General features: G+C 37.5%; 1 protein-coding gene across 1 annotated transcript; it reads left to right on the top strand.

Annotated features, from left to right (window-relative positions):
- Nucleotides 1-4597: 4597 nt before the first annotated feature.
- Nucleotides 4598-14766, top strand: LOC124366832 (polycystic kidney disease protein 1-like 2). The gene is made up of 3 exons (XM_046823433.1): nt 4598-5366; nt 6102-7174; nt 14548-14766. The coding sequence occupies exons 1-3, from the start codon at nt 4598-4600 to the stop codon at nt 14764-14766; spliced, it is 2061 nt and encodes a 686-aa protein (XP_046679389.1).
- Nucleotides 14767-17795: the final 3029 nt, after the last annotated feature.

Below are 17795 nucleotides of genomic sequence, written 5' to 3'. Positions count from 1 at the left end.
GAAAACAGGAGTATAACTTTTGAAACTTATCTTGACAGGATAGAGAATCAGTGAACTTTAAAAGGGGTTTTTATTGCCCAGGGCGGTGTTGCTGCGGTAGTCTGGCGGTTTGTACCATCAAAACGAACAAGGCGCCGCGCCGGCCGCGGTAAATTAACAAGACCTTAAAAATTAAACGTTTGAAATAGCGCTTTACAACATTACAATCCCAGGATAATAACTTTAAGAGCTCCATTTAACGTGATCAAACGAGACTTTTTGAACCGCTCGGTCAAGAGTACAAGTTAAGATCGTAATTAAATAACAAACGTTTTAATACACGTGTAAAATTACGTACTAAAACAAAACATTTGAATCCATCTTGTATGAAAATCTGGTCTTAATTGGGAGATCTCAAGTTTCTGAGTTACACAATTTTAAAGTAATTTGGTTGGTAACTACAAAAAACTGTTACTGACATAACTGGAATTTGTTATTCGTAAATAATTTGTTTTTTATGTATAAATGCAGAAATTAACAGTCTAATTTTAAATTTATTCCCGAAATTGAAGTTCTGCTAGTTAATTTGTGATTAACGTCCAAACACGGGTATCTGTATTTTTGACCCGACAGTAAACTAACTGATTCGCGCGTAGACTAACTAAATGTGTAAACTTATGCGTAAACATTGCAACGACTCGACTTTCTATAATTTTGCCGCCCGCGCCCCTACAATTTGCCGCCCGGGGCAAACGACCCCCCGCCACTACCACTCCTTAGCTGCGGCTCTGAAAAGAGCTATCACCAAATTTACACCGGCCTTGCCCCAAGTGATCGAAGAGATGAGTCCGAAACTTGTGGATTGTCCAATACACGGTACTATGTGTCAAAGTAGCGCTGAAAAACCACCCTTGGAACACATTTATTACATACAACGTTCTTGCTAATTTTGTTTAAAATTAATCATCCAACCGCAAGGCATCTAGCTTTATTACTAAAATGCTTTAAATCCTATTGCTCCGCTGTTTGTCTCAAAAGTGTGCTGTAACACCAAGTTGGGGTTAAATTTATGACATAGTATAACGGTCAAGAAGTTTTCGTCCTAATTATCTCACAAATAATTGCTTCATTTTCTTCTCAATTAGAGGATAACTATTTTAAATGTATTTTGTTATTGTTATGAACTAATCAACTACGTTCCTGTTCAACGAAACAGCTGAGTGAAACAAATTCAAAATCGCAATAATATAATAATTGTAAGTATTTACGTTTAACGTTTAACCGGTAAAAAGAAAGTTTCATCACATTTTTCAATCATTACTTAACGAAGTTTGAAATGCTCAGGTTTAGAGAGACATTTAATTCGCATTCACTATTTATTCTGATAATTTTAATATTTTACGTTGTAAAGGGATTAAATGGTGTAATAAAAGACTGTCCTGGAGACGGTCTTTGTGATTCAACTTGTGCCGTATGTGCAGAAGGGGGAACTTCAAATTTCTGTGATGAACTGTTTCCTTTCATGTATGTCTCAAAAAGAAATTGCAAAATAAGTAATAAGTGCAAGGACGACTGCAGTGGCCAGGGCACCTGTACGCCGAGTACTTCGGGGTTAGTTCCATTTTGTATGTGCAATCTACCTTATCACGACGTAAGTTGTAATAAGAAATACGTCTACGGCAGTGAAATAGACGTAATTTCCACGGTTAAATATACTTTCCTTAGAGACAGCCCCGTGAATGGCATCAGTGTGGTGAGTATTGACTCGTCCACAAGGAACATCAAACACAAATTTGGACACAAACATTACGTATTACTGGAAGCTGACAGTGGATGGTATTATAAAGAGGAACAGCAGTTGAAAACGATGGTTTGGTACTCCCACGCTACATTCAAGATCCCGATTTATTTTCCGTTCAAACCTCACACAAAGACAGATGTATACATATACTCGTATAAGAACGCCGTATTGGGGTACCTGGCCAAATTCAAAATTACAGTTAGTACGAAAGGTTACAAGTTTTATGAAAACACCTTCAACATTTTTGTGCCGTATAGAACGGTGAGAACAAAGTGTGTTCCAGTGATTGACCTGACGAACTGTGGTAGAAGTGCAGACAACCCAGTGACATATTTCCGCAGAACAAACATCGTGATTGACAGTAACCTGGACTTTATAGCCGATGGATCCAACGTCTTAACTTATGAAAAGAAGCCTGATTGTGCAAAATACGCTAGGATTTCTTGGTATATTCGTAGAATACGCAAAAACATCGTCGATAACGATGTGGACGCTAAAGGGAATTTCATAGTTCGTGAATCCTTCACTGGCATGAAATCGTTAAATTTTAAACCGTTTAATCGTGAATTTGGGAAGTACAGAGTTACTGTTGATGTAAGTTATATCCCTTCAAGTCAGCTATTACGAAGTATTGCAAGATGTTACTTTGACGTAAGAGGTTTACCATTAGTCGCCATCATCGATGGAGGCAATCAAAGAACAGTTCGGAAACATCACGGTATAAAATTGATCGCTCGTAGATCACACGACCCCAATAATCCTCCATGGGACCAAAGTCATGTGTATATTGCATGGAGGTGTGATGATTTAATAATGCCAACACAAACAAATAAGTTTTGCTCTCGTAAGATAATGAGACCGTTCGATGAGCACTACATCCCTGCGTCTGCTTTGAATTATGGCGGGAAATATTTATTCACTTTGGAGGTCCGTACGAATTTCTACGACCAATGCAATGACTGTGCTGGAGTCACCAGATATACATTAGCGCATGTGACGGTAACTGTAAAAAATGAAACGGACGATCCCTACACTATAATATTTTCATGTATTAAAAACTGCGGAGAAAAGGTTTTGCCCAATAACGTTATTTTCTTAAAAGTCAGACTTGAAGGACTGACAAACCAAGAGAACGGTTTTGTGTGGTTATATAATAAATTCGGAGAAACCGAACGACCCGTGGGAGCTATCGCAGAAAAGGGTCTTCCGCATACGATGCTCATTATCAAGGAAGACACTTTGATTCCTGGAACCAAATACACAATTACATATGAAATAAGGACAAACAACTTCAGAAATTCATTTAATACGTATACAATCGATACTGAAAAACATGATTATCAAGGTTCTTGTTCTGTAGTTCCGGAATCTGGTGTAAAAGGAAAAACAGAGTTCCATATTAACTGCACATACGATTCACTATCAACATTCATATATGAGTTTTATGATAAAGACTCAGACGAAGCTGCTGCTAAGGATGTCATGTTTAGTGGTAGAATGTTAGGAACTTCATACGCGGGTAAGTTGGAGAATGTTCTGTTATCAAGAGGAAATGTGTTTGTTTACATCATAAACCAACATGGTCTAGAAGTCAGCAAAACTATTGCTGTCACACTTACTAATTGGAATATTAATGATACACTTTTGGAGGAAAGATATTTGTATATAGAAAATGAAATTGTATCTGAGGACATTACAAGTGCTTTGCAGATGATATCAGTTATCCCGGATATTTTACTGCCTGATTCGCCCAAAAGTTTAGTTTTTAGGAAACTGCTTCATTATATAACTCAGGTTCATATTGACACTCTACCCCTTGTAAAGTTGTCTATTTCAACCTTGTACAACGTGTTAATGACTCTTAACAAACCCATCCAACTATCAGTCGACCTAGACATGATGGTGAATGTCGTAGCTTTTCTGAAACATCAAGCATTTATTTTCAAGAAGAATCTATTGAGAAGGGAATCTTCATTGTGGATGTCTCCCAGTGACGCGAGACAGTTGTCTTCATGTATGTTAACATGTCTAGATGTTATCTTGATGTGCAGGGACCCGAATTTACAAAATAAACCGACGGATGATTACAACTTATTGGTCCTAAATCATTGGAAACGAATATCTGCACACTCCGAGAATGTAATACAATTCATCAGCGATGCAGTAAGCTACGTTCAAAGTCAGGGACAATTCCCGACCAAGGTCTCGTCAGTGAATAATTCGTTTGTTTTATGGGGAATTAAAAATGACGATGACTTTCCATTGCATACGTTATTACAAAAATATGTAAACATTCCAGTAAATGTTTCAAATGATTTATACGAAAGATTACACAGACACCTGGCACCAACAACTAAAGGAGACGTAACGAACACCAATTTAAGCATGCAGGTGGTTGAAATAAGTAAAAACGTATTTTGGTGGTGTACCTCCGACATTCGGTCAAATTTAGTTTCAATTTCCTTACATCATGGCGAAACTATGATATCGGTATTACCATGGCCAATTGACATTTATGTCAAATTCCACAATACTGCTAATATAATAACATTTAATGACACTACTGTTCAGCCACACTCCAATGTCAGTGAACTGGAGCTTGATTTAAGTATAAGAATCCATAGAATAGATTGTGCTCCTAGGAGCCATACAACTTTCACTTTCACTTTACCTACTGCAAGTGATACTTTACGAGTTCTTATCAAAACAAAGTTCAGGCCTGATTATAAAATGATGATGCAATATGCTGTAAATATATCTCAACAATCCCCTAAGTATTATCTAGATAATGATGATGACGATTACAAAATTTTCCTCATGGGAGTACTTCCAGGCCTCGAAGTTGACGTCAATCAAAGCATCACGTACTCGTTTCAAGTAAGTTCTGTAGTTTGCAAGTTTTGGAGAAAGAATCAGTGGAACTCTTACGGTTGTACCGCCAAAGCTCACAGTGAAGATGTCGGAATCCACTGCCAATGTGAACACATATCAACATTCGCTGCAGCGTTCTCAGTGCCACCTCTTAAGGTGGACCACTTCGCTGACATTGACTTGTTTCTTACCGTTCAAAACAATCCACTTGTTCTCTGTATAATCATATTTTTGATCGTACTGTATTTATTGCTTGGTGTTCTACTATGGTATCTGGACCGAAGAGACAAGAAATTTACAACTGTCATCGTGTTGGATGACAATATGCCAGGGAACCGTTATCCTTACCTGTTGGCGGTATACACGAGTTCTCGACTCAATGCGGGCACTACCGCTCACGTGGGGCTGAAACTTATTGGAACATTAGGAAGTAGTCATATCCATATACTAACAAAAGAAAACGCTAAGGTATTAAGAAGGAATAGTGATGATTGGTTCCTGCTGTACTGCGCTGAACCACTGGGACTTCTTGACAGCATTCACATTTGGCACGACAACCACGGATCTAGCCCTGAGTGGTATTGTGATAAGATACACGTTTTTGATTTAAAAGTTGGGATTGAAACAATTTTTATAGTCGCACAGTGGATGGCTCTTAGTCTGAAGTATTACCCAGAAGCAATGTACAATCCCACCTATGAAGAAGAACTATTAGGTAAGAGACAAATATTGGCCGATAACTTTTTTCTCGGATTAAGAGAAGGACATATATTTTTAGCTGTCTTATTGAGGCATCCGAGAAACCCAATAAGCAGAGTCCAAAGATTGACTGTGCTTTGGTGTTGTATTTTTTCTGTCATGGTATGTACCCTCTTGTTCTATTTCCCTGAAGACAGATTGTTGAATACAGACGAATTTCAATACACATTTGGAACAAGAGAGTGTTACGCTATTCTGCTATCAGCTTTAGTAATTATCATTGTTTCTAACATACTGTTAGCCTGTTTTAGAAGGAGCAATGAGTATATACACAGAAGACATGACAGTTTGCTTTACTTGAGAGGTGGTTCTCGTTATGGATCGCGCCGCTCGTCTACATCTAGTGTGACTAGTCAAGGTTCTACATACTCGTACATACAAGATTCTCCATCTAGACTATCTATGAGAAGTGATGTTTTCAGTCTTAACTTGGATGAAAGTAGAAAACTTCCTCCGTATCAAAAGATTTATAAGTTAGTTGTAAGGAAACTGAGAACACAGCCACTACTCCCTGTTCAACTTTCTCCGCCCGTAATACAGACAAAGTTGAAGTGGAATTGGTTTGCTATCGCTTGGGGACTTTCTATAACTTTATGTATTATATCTTGCTTTTTGTGTATACTTTATGGGTTAAAGCTAGGCATGGTGGACAGTAAAGAGTGGCTTTCTGTATTACTGGCCTCTTTACTAGGGGAAGCATTTATATTCGGACCTATCAAAATAGCCCTAGTCGCCATTGTACTGGCATCGGCTTCCCAGAGATTGTACGACTTGGATACTCACACGGTCGACTACAAAAAAGCACGTCGTGTACGTATTCCAAGAGATGAAAAATACCTGATAGACCTAATAACCAAAAGACAACAAGCCATGTACACCCCTCTTTCTTACGAAATGAGGCTAACAATGTTTATGAAGAAAGTGTCAAGACACAATTGGTTCAATCTACTGGACTTTATAACCACGACTTGTTTTGTTTTTGCAATAAGTTTAGTCATATCTCGGTTATGGGTCTCTTACTATGACATCAACAGTCAAGTGCAGAAGTTACTCACATTATCTCATCTTCCTTTCATGGGAGCTGTCGACTTCTTTAAAATAACCAGTGTCAACGAGATGGAGAACTATTTGGAATATTCATTGGAATCCGCTTTGTACAATAACAGGTGGTACAACGATTTTGAAATTGTAAAAGAGGGAACTACGAACGATACTAGAGGAGGTCACGAAATGGACCGATCGTACTGGACAGCAGATCTCAGCAACAAAGTTCTGGGTCTTCCACAATTGAGGCAATTCCGCGTAATACCCATAGACTGTACACTCATTGGCGACGGACACGACAAGTGCATTCCCGGATTGACAGAAAAGTATCGAGACACCGCTACTTACGAGGTCGGTTGGAAGCTTGCGCCTTGGTCTGAATCGGAGAGAAAGAATTCACCTTGGATTTTTACAGAAGATGACTACAATTCTCAATTCCTCTTGTTCAGGCTATACGGTGAATCCGGTAAATTGTACGAGCGAGGAGGGTATTCTGTGACCCTGGGACCGGCAAGGAGTGATGCAGACGCGGTCATCGTGGAGCTGAGAGAACACAAATGGCAAGACAAGTTGACCCGTGTTGTCTTTGTAGAGTTGACTCTGTACAACATCAACTTGGACGTAATCAGTCAAATCACGCTTATTGTCGAGCACGTCGAAACTGGCAACATCCTTCTCAGAGCGATGGTTCTCACTGTGGAACACTATTGGATATTCAATGTTTGGATCGTTTTAGTTTTTCTTTACATCTGCTATCACCTTTATAATTGTCTATACGAAATCAATCAAGAAGGTCTTATTGAATACATTTCCGGCATTGGAAATAGCATTAAGTTATTAATCGTTGGCATGGGTTTGGTTACTTTTATAACTTACATTTTATACTATTATAATCTAAAAAATTATTTGGAAGAGTTCGAGAAAGAAGGCGTTGTCAATACTTATTTTGATTTTGATCACTTCACATATTACTTAATGGAGTTAAAAATATCATTTACACTGTTATTTTGTCTAGCAATTGCCCGTTTGATCATGTTATTACGTTTAGGAAGAACGGTTTTAACGTACTACTACACATTTATAGTTTCAATGAATTGGATATTTTGGCTGACACTGCTGTTGACTTTATTCTTCATTTTACTTTATGTACTGATTTATTGCTTAAACCTGTTTTTGATTTACGATGCCCAAAGTCTAGCACAAGAATACAGAACGATGAACCTATTTAGAACTACTGACCTTGAATACATCCGCACGAAGATTTTTATAATTCTGAAGTTTATGTTATTCTACATGTTTATGTTTTCTTTTGTTATTTTGTTTATGGATTATACAAAGATTGCACGCTTATACAAACAAAACCCCGCTGACAAGTTTATATTCTTTGGATTTCTCTTCAATAAGTTTAGAAGAAGAAAGACAATAATTATAGAAGAGCCTAAAAAACTATAGTTGAGTATTCTTTTTAGTTACTAGTAACTAGTTAGTATTTACTTTGGAAATAATTTATTATGTAATAATATTTAAACTGTGAAATTAAACAATTATCTTATTACAGCATGTGTTTAATTTTTAATACAATTAATTACATCTTTTCAAGTTATAGAGTTTTAAATACAGTTAATTTTGACGCGAATGCAATTCTTTATAATATTTACTCTCAGTTCTTTAAGTGGTTCATTAAAAGTAATGACAAATCTTGGAAAAAACGGAGAAAACACTTATAACGTCTACTCCAGAACATTTTGGTAGTACATTTATTGAACTACCAAAATCGTCCTATTTATACCTGGATCACGATATGTTCTATACACTTTGGGTTTGTATAGTTGAGTGAGTTTTGACGATTGCTAATATGAAGGTCATACCAACCCCTATAATGCTCTCTGTGAATAAAGTAACGCACTCGTTACGTATGTAACCAGTGTGTTAAGCGCAACAGATGACAAAAAACCGCAAATTTATGCAAGTGGGAAAAAGTGGAGAGGACTTAGGTAGTTTTTAAGTTTAAAAGATGCACAATGTTCCACGAATTTGCATCTAAAGATCTGTAGCCTACACAGAAGTCATACTTCGATCCATATCTTGAGAGAGTACTGCAATGTTCGCGTTGTCGTCAGATTGACCCAGTCACTCAAACATAATTTCAAAGTCAGTACAGCTTTTAGAGATCTCCACATTGTAAGTCTTAAGAGTGCAAAGTTGCCCTTGAGTGAGGGAGACGCTTCAATCTTTAACACAAGTTTACTAATTTGAATACCTAAATCACACCTGGATTACGTTATTTAAGTCACGGTGGGGCCAAAGTTTAAGTTCACGAGGCATCATTCTTTAATATAGAAAACCACCACGAAGTAAAATGCAATTAAACAGTGATACACCAAAGTAGTAATAATTGACACACTATATGATGCAGGCCAGTATAACAATAATACAAAATTCCTTTAAACCTTGATTAGACCATTCATGAGCTTTAGATATCCAAAAAATACTAAACGGAGATATGCAGCAAGTTCTGAGGTATAAAATAAAAAGAGTAAATGGCTAATTAGTAGGCTAATGAAGAGTTCAAATGGTTTTCAACCTGAGTATGACCTAATTAGGTGAGCATCAAAACAACAAAGAGTTAATTAAGCCTTAGTAGTGGGCTTGAGCTGCAACAAGGGACAATTGTTACAATGAACAGACTATATTAGCCAATTGGCTACATGTAATGGCTACATAAGACTAGTTAAAGTATTAATATATCTGGCCTAATTAAGTAGGCTTTAATATTTTGGAGTACAAGAGAGTAAACTGTTGTTCTCTCGAATAATAAAATGTTTAAAATAAATATACGTAAAATAAACAATATATTTTTCTGTGTGTGGTCTGATTACATGGAATTGATTAAATTTAACTCGTATTAGAAGACGAAGAACACATGTAATGCCATGTACTACACGATAGATCATTGTAAACCATAGTAATATTTACAAACAATACAAGGTAGCAAAAAATAAGCTGTGTAGACTAGGGTAACTTAATACGTCCAAGAATAGATTGGCTGTTATAAACAACAAAACATAAACACAGTTTTTAATTAGTGTTTTTGAAGGAAGTCACTCTTTACTATAGAGCTAGAACACAGTTATATACTGACTTTAACGACTACTCCGATATTACAAGTATTTATAATCTATTTTATGAATAATTTAATTGAAGTGAAAAATGTTTTTGTTCTAGGCGGGAACGTATTTATCACTGATTTGTTTTCTTTTTGTTTAAATATGGAAAGAAGAAATGTCTAAATACGGGAATAATGACAGTCCCAATAAGGGAAATATGGCCCTTCCAGTGTCTATACCTTTTAAAATACTGCTGGGACCATCAGTAAACATCTGTCCAGATAGTACTTATACTCGTATGTATCAAATGTCATCGCGTTTTATCACCACTGCCTTCAACCAACTGTGTGGTCTGCAGCTGACAACTCTCGAGACAGTATCTAACAGAAAACAGATAAGAAATCAGAGATTTTTTTAAAGTTCTTCGTCATCAGTGCAAGGTGCACCAGTATATGCTGCTAAAAAAGACGTAGTTTGTCAAATTAAATTAAATATGTGGGTAATATGAGCTACTAGTGATGTGCACTTAACATTTGTGTTTTTCTTTATTACAACTTCATAGATGTTGTCAAGAACTTATTTGAGTAAGAACGTGATTGGTTGGAACTTGTATTCATAGTTGTATTTTCCCTCCTTCCACAACATGTAGCCTATTATCGCTAGCCAGGTATTGTATAAAGCCGTGTCCACACTATGCCGCGGCTGGCTTTTGGCAATGCCGCGTTGGCAAAGCCAACGCGGCAAACCTAGATTTTGGCTTGTCGTCTACACGTGAGTTGGCATTCAGTCGCAAAATGTCTGACGAGGAGGATGTACTAGTTGCTTTAGGGCGCGTTTGTAATTATCAATCACGAAAAATTGCGTAAACGACGGTTTTGGGTGCGTCCAAGCCTTCAAAAGTAGAAGAAAATACGGAACTAGTGAGTTGATGAAGGATTTGGTATTGGATGATGAAGACGAATTAAATCTCGAGTACAGATATGGATTTGGTTTCAAAAACTTTTTCGAATGAAAAGTAGTGACTTTGAAGATCTTCTAAATAAGATAGCTCGTAACATCCAGAAACGAGACACGTCCCTTCAGAAGTGCTATTCCTCCACATGAACGCCTTGCAGTTTACTCTGCGGTTTTTGGCAACGGAGACTCTTACCACTCGTTAAGTTACACATTCAAGATTTCAAAGCAAATAATATCAACCATCATCCCGACTGTTTGTGAAGCAATTGTCAGTGTATTACAGGATTACATCAAGGTAAGAAAAAATTGTATATTAGAAAAAACCTTTTATTTGGTAGACATGCGTCTCAAGTTCCGAACAAAACACTCTCCATTACAAATGAAACCCTTATTTACTTAGTTAAAATGAGTATTAAGGTAATTACAATAACAAAAATGAACAAAAGTATTAACTCAAATTTGAATTTTGAAGAGATGAGGTGTAAAATTCTCTTTTATTTAAATTTGTAAAATTATTATTACAGGTGCATCAATATATTGTCGATAGAGTCATTGTCCGTTATGGGTTGATAGCGAGGAGCTTATGACTGAATCTGGAGAGTTTGCCTGTGTGATTCCGTGAAAAGACAGCTGCTCACTACATGGGTTTGGATTGGGACAAGCTGGTGGCATCGGACAGAAATCGTTGTTGTACGTAGTTCGGTGTTTGGGTAGAATGGCTGTGAGTAACTTCCGCCGATTGGGTTGCCATAGTCGTACTTGCCCATTTTCTGCTTCAAACAGAATATTACTAATAAGGTGTTTTTGCAATTTTTCTGAGCATTTTGATGATGGGAGGTCTTTAATACGCAGTCCTCCTTGCTCTCCAAAAGATTTGAACTGATCCATACCTTTATGCCGACCTGGATACTTCTCATAATTGACAGAGCTTCTTCTGTAGCTGTAGTCTTTTTTTTCTTTTGTGGGCCTCCGCCTGGCCGATCAGAGACTGTTCCTTTGGCAAACTTACACGTTTTCGAGGCGTTTCTCCACTTGGTCCAGCAACTTTGGTCCTGGTTGACAGTTTGCGATTGGTTTGCAGTATCTCCATCTTTATTTGTATGCTCGTCCTAAAAAAAAGGAAAAGATTAATGATTGGATAATGAATATTGCTATATTGTTGTCATTTTGTTTCAGATGCCAAAAACAGAAAGCAGAGTGGAAAGTTATTTCAAAAGAGTTCAATGATAAGTGGAATTTCCCAAAACTGTGTGGGGGCCTTTGATGGGAAGGCATATTGAGTTGCAAGCACCTATCCATAGTGGCACAGAATATTTCAACTACAAGGGGTTTTTCAGTATAGTTCTATTTGCGGTGGTAGATGCGCACTACAACTTTTATCTACGCAAGTGTTGGTTGTCAAGGAAGAATATCAGACGGAGGTGTGTTTAGTCACACAACATTCAGAGATTGTCTGAGGAACAACACAATGCATCTTCCTCCTCCTACTTCTCTTCCTGGAAGAACAGATAAAACACCGTATGTTTTTGTGGCCGATGATGCTTTTCCTTTATCGAAGCACATCATGAAACCATATCCAGGTATTCAAAAAAAGGACTCTAAAGAAAGAGTGTTCAACTATCGGTTAAGTAGAGCACGTAGAGTTTCTGAGAATGCATTCGGCATAATATCCTCTGTGTACCGCATACTACAAAGACCTATGCTATTAAAACCAGAATGGGCTACGCTGGTGTGTTGGGCATACTTTATCTGCACAACTACTTGAGGAAAAGTAATTCCAAATCAGTGTACACAACCCCGTGGGAACATTCGACTCTGAGTGCTCAACTACAGGTGAGATCAATCCAGGACATTGGAGACAATCCCCTTCAAATCAAGCTTTGGTCAACATTCCTCGAACTTCAAGAAGAAGCACTGATGAGGCACAAGCCACTAGAAAAGAATTTTGCAGACTTCTTCGCTTCCCCGGCTGGAAAATTATCCTTTCAACAAGACAAATAATTAGCCCTAACTATGTAATATGTGTTTGATATGAACGTAAAATATAATTACTAATACTTACTGTGTCAATATATATTTACCTGCGTGATTGTGTCCGTCGTTTCGTTAGGTGTATTTTCGATCCTGGAGAAATAGCATGTTGTTATAGCAAAACCATTTACTCTTTGTACACATCAGAATTTCCCGCACCAGACTTACTTGAGTCTCTCTCCTTTTTATTTCACGTAAAAAAATGGCACACTAGGTTTTTAATTTTCTTTTCCACTACTGCTTTGTCAACACACCAAAAACATCTGCCTATTTCTTGAAGAGCATCTTGTTTCTTGTTTCTGTCTTTGTACCCTTTCAAGCGACAGTCCCACAGAACAGGTTTATCACGGTAGAGCTCAATAAGTTGACACACTTTATCGTTCGTCCACTCCATGACTGTACTCGGCACTGTCTCAGCCACAGCCCACAACTGAACCACGTGCATGCCGCGTGAAGCCAACGGTTGGCTCGTCCCCACTACCGTCTCTCACCGGCTTCCTTTGATGGAGACCGACACTAGAGCGATTTTCGTTGGCAAACCATTGCTCAGCGGCATATGCCAACGGCCACGTCCTACATTGCATTGGCTTTGCCAAACGCGGCATTGCCAAAAGCCAACCGCGGCATAGTGTGGACACGGCTTAATAGATCACGATTTATTGTTTTCCTTGCATATGAATTTCGTTTATTGAATAGTAGTTCAATAAATAAATCTGTATTTTTTTTCTAAATTTGAATTTTGTCAACACGAGTTGCCTACTTTGATAAGCATTATAGCTAGACATAGCCTATTGAATAGTAGTTCAATCTTTATTGCCTTTTTATAAATATGAAATTTGTCAATACGATTTGCCTATTTTAACATCGTCTATTATAGCCAAATGGGTAGTCTATTTTATATTAGTTACGTTTGTATTGTAATTCTCAAATTGTAATTTTGTCAACACGAGTTGCTTAGTTTAATAACATGTATTATAGCTAGACATAGCCTATTGAATAGTAGCTAAATCTTTATTGTTTTTCTTAAATTTGTATGTTTCTCAACACGAGTTTTTCTTAAATTAGAATTTTGTCAACACGCAGTGAGTAAAGGTTTTTCGCTTGTGCTTGATCAGACAACAACAGTATTATCATTATTGTTACTAATATCAATATTGTTGTTGTTATTATTACTATTATTGTTGTTGATATTATTATTATTACTATTATTAGTATTATTGTTGTTATTATTATTTGTAGTATGTTTTACTATATCAAACAGTAAAAAATATTACTTTATTCTTTCAATACATATTCTACATAACTCTGGTTATTTATTGCGATTTTTATATAAACTAGACCGACTTACGTAAAGCAGACTAACCAAATTTGCTTATTAGTAAAATTTACTCGGAACACAGAAACTTTAATATTTCACTTTTATTAAATATTTATTTGTATTAATTAAATAACGACCTTAAAATAATACGTAGTTTAATGTATCTTCTATATAATATATAGGCGTCCTGCATACTCACTATAAAAAGGACTTGTATTATTCCACATGACTTTTCGTTAAACCAGTTCACCTTGAGCCCATCAAATTTGGCGGGAAAAAGACTATAACGTGCTTTTGAAATTGAAAATGTAATTTTATTGTCATTCGATTATATGTAATGGACTGTTAGTTTTTTCACACATATTAAGCTAGAGTATCCAAACATTTTAAGCCGACAAAAGGGCTGTAAATTTGAGTTGCTTCAATCATAAAAATATATGTATTCTGAAAGAAAAGTAATTCACGTTGGCAAATTCCTGTCTCCAAATATCTCTTTGATTTTCTCTTAAGTTAAGTACTTTTTATAGTAAATATTTAAATCTCGTGTGAAAATAATAATTTGTGCCATTGCATTTGTTAAACTTATCACAAATGCTAATAAATAATACAACCTAAACGATTGCTGTAAGCTACATTTGTTTCAAAAGGGCATAGTTAATTTTATCTGGACACATTCACAGAACGAGTGGCGGCTTCGCAAGATGCAAAGAATGGAACGTCAAGGACCCCGGAGTCTCGGTCCAGGATTCATTTGCGTTGACGTATATACTGTGGTATCTGGGAAAGGAGGCGAGATCAGAGGTCGGAGTCCAATAAGACGCCGAGGAGACCGCAGGAGACTGTGGCGGTGCCGCGCAGTGGAGACGGGAACTGTGGAACTGGTCCGGTTCTCTTATTAGCTAATTTGTTTATCTAGTTGCGCCGCTGGGGGTCAGAGGTCGCTAGTGGAGTGTGAGCGGCGCGTGGAGGGACTGTGAGAACTGCGCCTGCGCGAAGTTCCCAGTGAAGGAGCGTGCCGGTCGTGCCCCGTCAAGGTCACACTGCAGTGCATATCAGCTGATTGACGTAACGGCTGGCGCGGCGCGTCATCACAGCTGTAGCTGACATAACCTCATCGTTATAATCAGCTGACAGGATAATAACGAGTCTATCCAAGTCTCGCATTGTTTTAGCGAAAAGTAAAAATGGCTTGGGAAAGCTAACTTGAGCTCGTTAATTCTTCATGTACGGTCATGAAATTGTCAAATACAACATTGAAAATTTTAAAGTAATCTAATATTAATTTTGAAACGATTTGAAAATTAAAATAGTCCCAAGATTAATTTCACATAATATTAATATATTTATTGTTACAATTTAATTGTACAAGTTTTACATACGAGTAGAATGAATCATAAATATATTGTGCTCAAAGAAACTGGTCAACTTTATCGAATTGTAAATATTTTATTAGCACACGTATAAAAGACTGTATGAATTTATAGTAACACATATAATCTTAATTATCCTTGTTATTAAATTTATTTCTAAAATTGAACATGCTTTCCGTTGCTGGCAGAAAAATCGTCACTTTGGTGATCTAACTCAGGCCACACTCGATGACGCATTTTAAGGACGCTGTAATTCTTAGTATCACTCTTTGAACGTTAATCACTTTAGATTTAGAACCCTGATCTTTTACAAATCCGCAGAAAAGTCACATAGTGTTAAGTCTGGGGACCATGGGGGCCTGGAGGTGGCACCGCTGCGCCCAATCTTCAGAGGGAGAAAACGTTATCAAGTATTGGCAAAGAAACTTGGCCAGAAGATGATTGTCCACTTGATTCAGCAGAATGTGTTACTGACTCAGTCATCTATTTGGCTTCAGTTGGCATAGCTGGTTTTGGAAGAAGGGTTTCATGAATCTCTCGTTCTTGACACACGCAGCTCCATGTTTACCATTCTCCGCTTCATATGGACGATTTCTTCGACTATTGACCACTTTACCTCTTTTCCACGAGTCATCTTCAAGTTTCTTCTTGTACCAAACCTCTTCACCAACAGTTATATTTCTTCTTTGAACCATATTCTTGTTTTATGTTTCTGTTAATCGGATCCTGTTTTTAGCCAAACTTTCTTGAACGTCTCCTGGATCCACAATTTCTTGATTTGCTCTGATGTTTTGCAATTACATCTTAACCAGCGATACATAATTCTTTGTGTTGGACTAAAGTTGGTTTTGTTGGGTGTGTTTCTTTGCGGGAGTAACGTCTTGTAACATCAAGTCAGTCTTTTCTTCTATTGCCTTCTTTGTCATGTTCTTTGCCAGTCATACAGACACTTCAGCCTTGCCATTGCTCTGCGGGTAGTGAGGACTGCTTGTGATATGTTCAAATTCCCAGTCTTGAGCAAATTGTTTGAACTTCCGCGCTGAATAGTTGGTTGCGCTATCTGTGAGCACTGTCACAGGGATTCCATAGCGGCTGAAGTTCCTTTTGCATGCCAAAATGGTTGTTTTTGATATGTGATCATTGAATTCGTCAATTTAATATAAATCCGAGTAGTGGTCAACTGATATCAGAAAGCGACGAAGTCTGTCATAGATCTTGATCTCAAACACATGCATGCTGATTCTTTCAAAAGAGTGAGTAGGCAGCATTTTCAGAGACACCTGAACTCTCCTAGGGGTTTGTTGATTTGGAGCGACTCCATTTATGATTTCAAGTTTAACTTTACCTTTGACTTTTCCATGCCTTTAAGCACATGCTTGTATTTATTCATGATTTGAGTTGTTGAAGATGGAAGGTTTTGTTGAACATTAATATGTTTCCAATATCCGATGAGGTTCAACAGTTCTCATGCTTCTGCTGACAAAAAAGGACAGCGGTCATGTTCCACCTCTTTGAACTCCAAATCATGAACCTTGTTGCGTTGTGTGCGAATACTGGGAGTAGTGTAAGTTCCTAGAACTCTTATTTGAGATCCACCAAATGCTCTAAGTACTGCTCTGGACTCACCAAGATTTAAAAAATTGACACCAACAATTCTCTGCAAAGCTTTGAGACCGACAATGTTACAAGATGCTCCTGTGTCCAGCTGAAACGGATGTCCATCACTCCACTATCTCTTCCGATGACTTTCAGAGTGGCAAATACTCCTTCGCCCTGGAGGTTTTCTATCTTCAGAACAGTTTGGTCGTCTTCCTCGACATCCAGAGACTTGCTTGATTTGTTTTGGACTTGTACAAACGACTTCAAATTGTAATTTTTTACTACAATTTCTGCATATTTATTCTCGAGCAGAATAATCTTTCAATGAATCATGCCGTCCTTCTCCACAACATAACAATTCATGTGAGCATTATTTAAAATCCTATTCTTTTGTTTGTGTTATTGTGTTTTGATCTCGGACTTGGCATGTATCTTATTGATTTCATTGTTCATATCTTACATTTTGCTGCTTCTGCAGATTTAAACAGCATCGCCCAAAGTAACATATTTTTTCAGCCAAAACTTTTCTCGCAGCTTTAGGTCCTTCATTGAACAAACGATTTTATCTAACATGCATCCTCCATCCTCCATTATCCTCCATTTGCATGAAGTCACACAGCTTCACCTAAGTCATGAGTCTCATGAAGTACTCTTGGTACGTCTCTTCCGTCTCCTGCCTGAATTAAACAAGTACGTCTCATACCGAATATTCAACTCTGGAGTTAGCTTCTGTTCCGGCACACGTAGCACCTCACTCATCATTGTCCTCATCGCCAATGATGCTCATTATTAAGCTATTTTAACAGAGTAGTCTTCTTCACAGACCTTGGTTGCTGAGGAATAGTTACTGAACATCTTCCTAAAGTCTTGAACGTTCTTCCTCATGTTGCTATCAATCTTCAGCTTACTGGATACTGGTACTTGTCTTACCACTTGGCTGCCAGCAGCGGAACCTAATG

This window comes from Homalodisca vitripennis, chromosome 7 (assembly GCF_021130785.1).
Source record: "Homalodisca vitripennis isolate AUS2020 chromosome 7, UT_GWSS_2.1, whole genome shotgun sequence".
Taxonomy (NCBI): Eukaryota; Metazoa; Arthropoda; class Insecta; order Hemiptera; family Cicadellidae; genus Homalodisca; species Homalodisca vitripennis.
Note: the sequence above shows the minus strand (reverse complement) of the source record. Positions and strands in the feature narration are given on the sequence as shown.

What these genes read in the sequence shown, in the direction of transcription:
- LOC124366832 (XM_046823433.1), top strand. Translation starts at nt 4,598, where the DNA reads ATGGGAGTACTTCCAGGCCTCGAAGTTGACGTCAATCAAAGCATCACG. An exon ending in CTATGAAGAAGAACTATTAG is followed by an intron (nt 5,367 to 6,101) that starts GTAAGAGACAAA and finishes CCTCTTTACTAG; the next exon opens with GGGAAGCATTTATATTCGGA. An exon ending in AACACTATTGGATATTCAAT is followed by an intron (nt 7,175 to 14,547) that starts GTTTGGATCGTT and finishes ACACATTCACAG; the next exon opens with AACGAGTGGCGGCTTCGCAA.